Raw genomic sequence first — 10,537 nt, 5'->3', positions numbered from 1 at the left:
ATTGATCATTTTTTTTGTTCTGAGGGTAAATTAGTCATCTTAATTGTTATATTGCCTATATATATATATAGGATTTTTCTCAGCTGCAGACGTCTGTACCAATGGTTTGGTGCGGATTTTCATTTTTGCACCACTTTTCGATCAAATTTCCTCATCTCCACCGTCTAGTATCTAGATAATATTGTGTAGATCATCTCTGCAAAATTTCAGCCAATTTGGTAATTGTTAAGGCCCTCAAACTCGAAAAACAAATGAACGGACTGAATTCTGTCCGGTTCATGTTTATACCAGAAAAACACAATTTTTAGGGCCTTAACGATTACCAAATTGGCTAAAATTTTGCAAAGATAATCTACACAATATTATCTAGATACTAGACGGTGGAGATGAGAAAATTCGATCGAAAAATAATGCAAAAATGAAAATCCGCACCAAAACCATTGGTGCGGACGTCCGCAGCCGAGAATATATATATATATATATATCAATCTTAGGTTTGGATGAAAACATGAGATACCAATCTGATATTTTTTAAACTTGATATACCAAAATTTATAATGAGCAAAAATTCATATACTATTCAAACAAATTTCTCTTATTCAAAAGTTATCTTTGAGCTGGAACAGTATTCAGGCCATCTGGTGCTCCTAGCCGGCTAGCCCTATAGACGTAGAAGACCCCTGCTAGCAAAGAAAAAAAAAGACCATACCTCATCGACAATTTGATCTTTCTAAGTTTTCATTAAATCTGGACAACTAATCTAATTATAGCTCACCCGCAACAAGACCTTCCCGTCGATATATAATTTAGCTCTATTATTGCTTCCAAAAACAAAAAAGTGAATTTTCATTTTCATACTCAGATGAGTCATATCCCGGTAATAATTAGTCATAATATATTTTTATTACTTGATCAAAATGCCAGCGAAGTTCCTACCTTCTTGGTCATCTGAGAGAGCCTATTGTCCACTAAATTCCAGTCTGTCCAAAGACAGCTCTGGGTTTCAAGTCAAACGTAGTTCATGCTCGTTGCCCACTAACACTCTCTTTCTCCTTTTGTCAAGTTTCATGGGTTGTGTGCCCAGCAAGAATAGGCCACCGGCGGGAGTCTCCGGCGATGATCTTCCTAACCCAGAAAGCGATGCTCTTGTTTCAGACCAAAACCAAACCCAACCCACAGACCCAGTTGAGGCTGATGGGGTTGTTGCAGAGCAAGAACAAGAAAACAAGAAGAAGAAGCTGAGGGTGTTCATAGTGTTCTACTCAATGTATGGTCATGTGGAGATGATGGCCAGAGAGATTAAGAAAGGGGTTGATTCCACTGAAGGGGTTGAAGGAGTTTTGTACCGGGTTCCGGAGACTCTGTCGTCTGGGGTGTTGGAGCAGATGAAGGTGCCCAAAAATGATGATGGGGTGGTGCCTGTGATAGTGCCTGAGAAACTGGTGGAGGCTGATGGGGTGTTGTTCGGGTTTCCGACACGGTATGGGTCAATGGCTGCTCAGATGAAGGCCTTTTTTGACTCCACGGGGGAGCTGTGGAAGGAGCAGAAGCTTGCAGGGGTGCCTGCTGGGTTCTTTGTCAGTACTGGCACACAGGGCGGTGGACAGGAGACAACTGTGTAAGTAAGGATCACTTGGTTTTTGATTTCAAATTTGAATTTTAGTTCAAAATTGTTAATGGTGTTTATACTTTCGTGTTTTTGTTGGTAGTTTAGTTTGACGTGAGTATGCTGAATGTTGGTGCTTTTGGTACGACATTGCTTGTTGAGTTGTTGTGTTAGGGAAAAATTGGCATGTTAATTCAAGTTCGGTGTATCTTTGAATTTTGAGAATGTTGGTGCATTTGGGTATATGTAAGTAACAAGTATTATAAAATGAACTAGAAGTTGGTGTGTAAGGGAAAAAGTTTTTGAATTGCATGTTCAAGTAAAGAGTTATATGCAAGAGACATTGGAGTTTGGATTCTATGTTTAATCACATTGCCTGAATACATTGTCAATTGTGCTCTGTAGTTTTGAACAATGTGGTTCAGACTTCAGACTACATGGCATTCTTTGTTCATTGGTAGGGCAATTGCTATTTTGAATTGTCTATGCATGACTTCTAAATTAGTAGACACTGACAGGACTGGGTTTCAACTGTCAAGACCTGCATTAATTAATCCAATGGAACAAAGGATGGGAACTGAAGTTAGGTTCAAGTTTCAACTCCTTTCTGATACACTCCTTGGGGTATTGATTTAACATTATTTGACTAAAAGTAAATCAGCCAATAATACTTTTTTTTGTTTGTTGAATTTTAATATCTGAGTACTTCATTTCCTATTTGATAACATTATGATTTAGAGCCAAGAACCTAATAGAGGCACCAGTGACAGGCTGACAGCTTAGTTGGTTTCCATCTTGTATCATACAGTCAGTAACTTGACCACATCTACTCAAATGAGTTTATGTACCCAATAGGTCAATGTAGTTTAAAGTTTTTGTTATGGACTGTTGGCTTGGCAATGCTATTAGTTAGTCATTTATCATGTATTACCAGTCTACGGTCATGGATTCAAGCAGTAGACAAAAGTTTTGTTTCCTGCTTGGTTTGTGAATGCTTGTGTTGTTCTGTCCACAATTTATGTAGCTGTTAAAATATAGAATAATATCTTATTTTACAATCACATCCTCATCAAAGATATGTTAATGTATTTTTGCTGCAGTTGGACAGCCATTACTCAGTTAGCACACCATGGAATGATTTATGTTCCAATTGGCTACACCTTTGGTGCTGGAATGTTCCAAATGGACTCCCTTAGAGGAGGGTCTCCATATGGTTCTGGAGTTCTTTCTGGAGATGGCACGAGGAAACCAACTGAGACAGAGCTCGCTCTTGCAGAGCATCACGGAAAATACATGGCTACTATTGTCAAGAAGCTTGCACGGCCATCTAGTTTTCATGTGCCAGGTCATGGACTGAATGACTCTTGACTATACATTTCTTTGCTTATCCATACAAATTTATTGGTGTTTTCTACTCTGTTTTGTGATGTTCTATAGATGTCATATGTTGATAGATTTTTTCCAGGTAGAAATGCAATAGGTGTCAATAGCTTTTTGATAGTTGAGATCCATTCCTTTTCCTGATTAAATTGTAAAGTATCTCATGATCATCAGTTTCGAACTTTTGACGAATGCTCAGTCAAATGGTGTTTTGTGGTTGATTGAAACATTATTGTCGTCAATAAAGCTGTGGATTATGTTCATTTTTACACATAGAATTGCCTCTGCATATAATTACTTGGATAATATGAATATAATGATTTTGATTGTTATCCTTGATGCAATTGCGAATGATATCAAATTAGAACATCTGGTTGGAGTATTGGCTTCTTGCTTACCTTTGTTACTACTGTTACTTGAGCTTTTAGCCTTTTCTCCATAGTCGAACCACAATTATATGGAACGCTTGACCGACCATTCCTGATAGATTAGATGAGTGATAAAAATAAAAAATAAAAAATAAAAAGAACTTTGTTGTGTTTCCTTAAATCACTAGAGACGAAATTTTAAGCCTAAGATGTTATCCTCTAGTGTTTGCGATTAGTGAGAGCTACACGTGTCTCGAATCTGTAAAATCTAATCAACCACTTTTCCATTTTTCTTGCAATTGTAGATTTATCCCATCCTGAACTTGCTAGAATTGATTTCTGAAACTTTTTGCTATAGTATTTGCTGCTGTTCTTTTCCAATTCTGATAGTTAAATATGTTTTTAGTTGGACAAAATGTTGAAAGGAAAAGACAGTGACTAGTCTTCCAAAATGTCAAGGATGAATACCAGAGAAGGTTTCCCTATCTTGATCCTATATCTGTAAAATGAGAAAGCTTTGGAGAGCTACTGGCACAGTTGTATAAAAAGTATGTTCGGAGATCGTCCACGTCAAAACGAAGAAGCCCGCTGAAGAATAACACTCTTTGGAGACTCGAACAATGTTGCTAATGAAGTCGAACATTTGCCACGCTGAAGATATCACAAAGCTCTCCATGAAGGTACATTGAAGAATCAATGTACACCAAGGTTTTCTCCTATCATCGGGAAGGACACTGGATTTATGTAGTCCCAATCCATTTTCATTTGAATACGAAGCTAGATATACGCTGGAATGAAGTCCAGTTAGAAACTTGATACAGTCTTCTCCAGCTACGTCACAATACATTCTGAAGATGAGCGTGTCAGGAGCAGAAATGCCAGAAAACAATATCTTGAAGCGACTTTGGAGTGATGAAGTTAACTAGAGGTGTTTCTGGGTGTGGAGTTTGACGATGGAGTGATGGACTGAGTTAAAACACACGACTGTTTACTTCACGCTTACATAGCACCTTTGTTGATCTTAAGGTACATGCATTTGTTGATAAAATGTCATATAACAACCACCATGATGTTCCTATAGATTTATATTTGAAACAAGCTAGGGAACATAGACAGAGATGGACTATCATCCTACATTCCAGAGCTGATAGAGGTTACATAAATAGATGATCTAAACCCATAACCAGTTCTAGAGAAATGCTTCACTGTGCTAAGGCAATTACACTATTCCTAGCTTTAGTGTGCCAAGATATAGGACTGAACATTACAGCAATCCTGACAAGCTTAGAAATGTTTAGAAATGTTTCACTTCATCCTGCTCCTGTCTTCAAGATGAAATTTGAAGAGCAAGGTAAAGTCTATCCAGTTAAAATTTTGTTTACTGCAACCCTCCCACGCTTGCCTACATGAGCTTTTGGCTCAACTTTCTGATTGATTCTGGTTGGTTCTTTCCTGCTTTATATCAGCAAGGAGGGTTAGGCATTATGAGAGTTGATAACGGTCTCATTATTTTGTATGCTCTTCGGTCTCTAGTTCTCTTTGCTATGTGTTTCTGATGATTGATACGTTGATTAGCATTACTTTGCTTTTGATTTCTCATATATAGTTATGCTAAGTGAGGTCTACCGCCATGTATGTGTTTGTGACTGAAATCAGATTCGATATTTTTGAAGGCTTTGAAAGCACCAAACTGAACCAAGTCACTATCAACTTAGTCTTACACTTGCCAGCATCAGTGATAATTCTTCTGTTTCACCTTCACTAGCTGCTTGTCTTAGTGAGATCATACTCGTTATCTCACTTATGGTTCAAAGATTATGGAACTTAATTACTGACATTTTCCTAGTGACGTGCTGGACTCGATCAAGATTGATGGGCATCTCTTCAAGTTGATCAATCTTAAAGAGGATGTTGATGCCGTCTTTCACAAGAGTAGAGCCACTTCCGTACTCGTTGTGTAAAAGTAGTTGAATTAGAGCTAGCTGTACTAGGTCCCTTTGCTGGATATCATATATGATTTTGTGTTGTAAAGTGAAGTTCTATTGGCCAAATGTAGTACTCAAACCTTCACTATCTTAGAAGTTGCAGAAGTCAACTTACGAAAGTGGTCCGAAAAGATTCTTGAGAGTTGATATCCTTGAAAAAGGATATTAATCTCCAAAGGGAGAGTAGCTCCCTCTAACACAATCATTGATAATCTACAAGTCAAATTCCGTCAAAATCTTAATGGCTGTAACCTTCATGGGGAGCATGAACCTCAGCAAGATGCACCCCATTTCTGCCAATATTCCTTGAGCCTGCAAACAGAGGCGACCTTCTGAATCTCGAATAATAGAAGCATCATAAGCTCTAGCACGAACAACTGAACTATCAAATTTCAGCTTGGCTTACAGTGATGGCGGAAAAGACACCAACCCCAATAGCTTAAATAAATATGATGGAAGGTGAATTAGCAGCACCATTGGAGGATCTTGACAGGAAGCTGTCCGATGTTCCTGAAGATCCAGATATTTCTTGATTCCCATAACTGCCAGGGTTCCATGTTCTAAAGTTGGTCTTTTGGGACTGCTGTACTGCTAAATTGCCATTAACTGGGTGCTGGCTACTGGTATATAGACTCTTGTCCTAGGCTCATAATAGTGTGTGCAGCAAGCTGTGGAAACCTATATCAGCTCGATGAGAATAACGGAGGTTCTTGCTAGTTTTTCCATCAACCAATCGTTTTGTGTAGTAACTTTGGAGCCGCGTTGGTCGTCCTAGTAGGATCACACATCAAATAGGCTCTAGGACTGATGATGTTCCGGCACTTAAAGAACACCTAACCTAAAGCTGTGGTATCTTATGGACCTAACATAGGTCAGACGGATCAAAGGAGAGTGGAGAACCTCTCGCTGGTTTTTGAAATTCGAGTCTGATGCATACATTTGCAATACCTGAATCTCCATTCATTCTTTGTATGAAGAGTTTGAGGGATCAAAAGAATGTTGAAGACCATACTTGCGACTTACAGGAGATTTGATGAACACACTGGCAATGTTCAACAGAAACACTTTAAAGAGAGCAGAAATTGGAAAACATTGGAGCGCCAAGGTAGTTTGCATCAAAGGTTGAGTTCGCTTGCAACGTTTTCCATTTGTGAAACGGGCCGGTTATAATTTTTCAACTAAGATATATGAGATTCATAGGGCATTAAATCAATCAAAGGCAGGTCAAACGATAAGCAACCAGGCTTAAACTTTCAAAACATCATGGGCATAAACCTCAATGACATTTGCTTATTTGGCTTAGGAAAGCAGAAAGAGCATCTCATTGTCTAGGGAATACCAAAGAAAGATTGGAAGCACCATAATTCATTACTGGTAACAATTCCAAACTTCTTCCTTAATTGAACTTAAAAAGCAAGCAAAGCTGAGAGGACTGATACAAGTATCGTGAAGCATATCAGCAGAGTTCAAAGAGATCACTGATTCAATTTAAGATTTTAAGTTGTTAACTCGACCTGGGAAAAGAAACGGTATCCTAAATAAGTACCAAGGTATTATATTTACACCAAAAAGGGGACAAGATTTATTTCTTTTATGGTTCAACGGGCAAATTATGTGGCTATACAGTAAAATAAATCAAAATAAATTCAATAGAAGATAAGATTAAATTGATTAATGTCTAGCATTATATAAGTTGGACAACAAGTAGGAAAACACACATGTTCTTTCCCATTTTAATTTAGGAAATAAATACACAATAAGTTGCAATTCAGACCTCCATTCTAGAATTCTCCAATGATCCACATCAAACTTATGAGAATATACCATGTTTCCGGCCAATATCTTAAACATTTCACAAAGTTACACCACCCGGTTTCATACGCACAACCTACCTGATTTGAAGAATTCAGGTCCCAGTACACCAGAAGAGAGAAGCTCTGACGACCAAATGTACAATCCCATATACTTTTAAGGATGAATCTGGTGTATAAAAAGCAGCTTCTACATGCAGCGTGGGAATAAGGTCTGCCCCACATACCCTCCAGACATAGCTCGTCTCACATTGGACTCAAACATCTTAGGGTTGTCCCTTAGAACAACAGCTGCATCATGATTAAGGGGATCTTCATAATTGGGTTGCTGCACTCACAAAAACAAGATGAGGTTTAAGAAACTAACCAAGTTGTTCCAAAAAAAAACTTATAAGAGAATAATCGATACCGTAAAGAGATGAAAGAGTCCGTATATAATAGTGTTGATATTCAAAACAGGTTTCCAGTCTTCTCTTAAAATGTTGAGGCAGACATTTCCTTCCAAGTCGATGTTAGGATGATAGACCTGCATGTAGAAATTACCATTGAGGCAACTTTTAACATGGGAGTAACATTATCTAAACAAGAACGTGTGCAGAGAGAAAAAGACAGGATAGAGTACCTTTGTCTTGCACTTGACCTTTGGCGCCTCATGAGGGTACATGGGAGAAACTTGAAATGTGAACATAAATGTACCGCCTCTGCAAAAGCACACCGAGTTAGGCAGTAAAGTCTAAACCTCCTATATCAAAACTCATACACCTCAGTCTCAACCACCAAAGTAAAAGAAAGTGATCGTAAAGGAGAGACTATATCAAACAGTGAGAGCAATTTTCAACTTCATGATTTGAAAATGCCTAAATCCTTGCCCTCGGGAGTACCAGTCATCCAAACATCTCAAAACCCTACTATTAGATCCCTAGAGATGGCAATTCTCAATTTTTAGATCATTAGACAAGATCCTTATTTGTTTTCCTACTACAAGTAGTTTTATAGATGTCTAGCATTATATAAGTTAAACAACAAGTAGGAAAACATGATCTACTCAATTCCTTACTTTGAAGAACTGAGATGATTAAAAAAGTTGAATTTTCATGTTAAATCTCTTTAATTAAAACAACAACGACGATGCAAATTCTGAAAACAATATAGAATTCAGACTGATTATGACAGGATGAGACTTTGCACGATAAAGCACTCACTGATAGTATCCTTCATCAGGCCGGACAGCAACCTCAAAGTTCATTAAATCGTCCTTGCCATTGGGGAATGCTATGGTACATGTTTTCTGTAGGTTCAGCTCACTAATGTCTGCAAGGGAAACCGAACAAAAAAAATAAAAAATTAGAACACAAGCCTATATCACCAATTTCCTTTTCTTTTTCTCCACCTCTTTAAAAGGCTATCATTTTAAATTCATCTGGGACATGCAAAATATCCCACCAATAGAAATCAATCGGTTACAAATAGTATCCCATGGCTTGTAATGGTCTCTTTTGACATAACTGCCAATATCACATACCATTTACAAGCCTAATAGCAGTTTCATAGTCCTTATCTTTTTGCCCCTTTTTACAAGACTGTCATTTTTAAACTCATCTAGGAAAAGCAACATGACTGGAGGTCAATCTCTGTGACATGACTGCCAATAGAAAAGGCCATTACAAGGTACCATTCACCCCTCACAACATATAGCACCTTAAACACCCCAAAAAAATAAAAATAAAAAACTAAATAAATGGAGATAGGCATTTATAAAACTGCTTAATTTGCACAACTGCAAGTTGTCAATAAACAAAAACTTGACTCACTATGAGACAATTTTGTAATATTCAATGTTTATTATCTGTTGCTTGCTTAAACTTGAACAGTGAGGCACATCTTTTCTGATACCTTGGAAAAAGAGAGCGTAGACAATGATAGATATGTAAAACTTTGACATGGCCTACCTCTGTGAAGCCGTAATTCTCCTGCACTTTGCTTCTTAACCAGTGTCTTTCCATTGGCATTTTCAGCAAGCTCCCTCTGCTTTTCCTTCACTTTAAATAGCTTAATCATTTTTTCCTACAATACAGCATCAAAATGAACATATACAGCTTGTAAGTTAGTTACATAATCAAGATATTGCAAGTTAGTATAATAAGATAGCAACATAGCATGCTTTAAGCCGTCAGAGTCAAACAATTCCTAGGAAACATATTATGTAACTTGCATGCTTTGATCTTCTTCCATTTTTAACAGATAGTTTTCATCCACATATTAGAGCATCATATATCTCATTAGGTCACATAATGCTGTGGAGAGAGAGAGAGAGAGAGAGAGAGAGAGAGAGAGAGTACTATATAGAAAACTGTACAAAACATTATAGCTTCTTCATTGGCTGAGCTAAGATTGTTGCTTTATTAACTTTGTAAGGACTAAGGAGCAGTAATATTAAGCTTCAGTCTCCCCTTAATAAATATCTTATCTCAATATATAAGCTTTATCCATACGCACACCTTTAGAGATGGACTTAACATCAACTAAAAGATCATGAAAGGCTTTATTCACATTACAAAAGACTCAGCAAACCTAAATGACACATATGCACTAAGAAACCAACGAAATCCTACCACAACCAACAAACAGAGAATGACCTCAGAGTTCAAACCTGACAGCAATGGACCGAAACCTCAATATAAACAAGACGAACTGCTAACTGTTTATGCAATTAAAGGGCCCTAATGTAATCACACAAACATTCATAGGGATCTAAACTTCAGAATCTCTAACCCTCACTCCACCTCTCCAAGCAAAGTTTTGAACTTTACATTCAAAAGTTAAAAAGCAATGAACTTTATCATTTAGCTATAATAGCTCTTCAAAGCCTTACCGTTTAGTTAAACTGCTAGAATCGCGCCGCCGCAAAAGGAGGTGTAGGATTCGCCTGAAAAACAACAAAACCAAACAGCAATTCAATTCCCCAAAATTCAACTCCTAATTCAATCAACTTTGAACTCAAATAAACTCTCCAATCTCACCCTTCTCAACCCAACCAACTTCATCAAACACAATCAAAACCCAAAACCAGAACCAATAATTCACACCAAAAAATATATTATTATTATATTCATGCTCTAAACTAAACTATAACCCAGCTTCAAAACATGGATCAGAAACTAAAACATGGATCGTGGGAGACAAAGCTTACCTGGTCAGAACAACAAGCAGGAGCAAACCCAAAAGCCAAAGCCAAAGGGGTCTTTGCAGAGGGAGAGAGCTTGAGCTGAGAAAAGGAATCTGAAAGGACCAAAGCGTGTGAGAGTTCTTGTTTAAATAAAGGTGGGGATTTTTTTTTTTTTTGCTCTCAATTATATAAATTTAATTTAATTCTGGTCTGTCCTCTTT

General features: G+C 37.5%; 2 protein-coding genes across 2 annotated transcripts; one reads left to right on the top strand and one right to left on the bottom strand.

Annotated features, from left to right (window-relative positions):
• Positions 1-1,045: 1,045 nt before the first annotated feature.
• LOC101307063 (flavoprotein WrbA-like) lies at positions 1,046-3,254 on the top strand. Its single transcript, XM_004289575.1, has 2 exons — positions 1,046-1,618; positions 2,707-3,254. The coding sequence occupies exons 1-2, from the start codon at positions 1,068-1,070 to the stop codon at positions 2,972-2,974; spliced, it is 819 nt and encodes a 272-aa protein (XP_004289623.1). The 5' UTR covers positions 1,046-1,067; the 3' UTR covers positions 2,975-3,254.
• Positions 3,255-7,003: 3,749 nt separating this feature from the next.
• Positions 7,004-10,537, bottom strand: LOC101306768 (NEDD8-conjugating enzyme Ubc12-like). Its single transcript, XM_004289574.1, has 7 exons — positions 10,341-10,537; positions 10,023-10,076; positions 9,100-9,214; positions 8,353-8,461; positions 7,773-7,851; positions 7,560-7,676; positions 7,004-7,478 (listed from the first exon to the last, which is right to left on the bottom strand). The coding sequence occupies exons 3-7, from the start codon at positions 9,206-9,208 to the stop codon at positions 7,341-7,343; spliced, it is 552 nt and encodes a 183-aa protein (XP_004289622.1). The 5' UTR covers positions 9,209-9,214; positions 10,023-10,076; positions 10,341-10,537; the 3' UTR covers positions 7,004-7,340.

The sequence above is a fragment of the Fragaria vesca genome, linkage group LG2 (assembly GCF_000184155.1).
Source record: "Fragaria vesca subsp. vesca linkage group LG2, FraVesHawaii_1.0, whole genome shotgun sequence".
Taxonomy (NCBI): domain Eukaryota; kingdom Viridiplantae; phylum Streptophyta; class Magnoliopsida; order Rosales; family Rosaceae; genus Fragaria; species Fragaria vesca.
The sequence above is the reverse complement of the archived record's forward strand: the minus strand, read 5'-3'. Positions and strand labels throughout refer to the sequence as shown.

Coding starts and splice junctions, on each gene's coding strand:
- LOC101307063 (XM_004289575.1), top strand. CDS start 1,068: ATGGGTTGTGTGCCCAGCAAGAATAGGCCACCGGCGGGAGTCTCCGGC. Junction 1,619..2,706: donor GGTGGACAGGAGACAACTGT/GTAAGTAAGGAT, acceptor TTTTTGCTGCAG/TTGGACAGCCATTACTCAGT.
- LOC101306768 (XM_004289574.1), bottom strand. CDS start 9,208: ATGATTAAGCTATTTAAAGTGAAGGAAAAGCAGAGGGAGCTTGCTGAA. Junction 8,462..9,099: donor AGAATTACGGCTTCACAGAG/GTAGGCCATGTC, acceptor TTTCCCTTGCAG/ACATTAGTGAGCTGAACCTA. Junction 7,852..8,352: donor CCTGATGAAGGATACTATCA/GTGAGTGCTTTA, acceptor GTGCTTTTGCAG/AGGCGGTACATTTATGTTCA.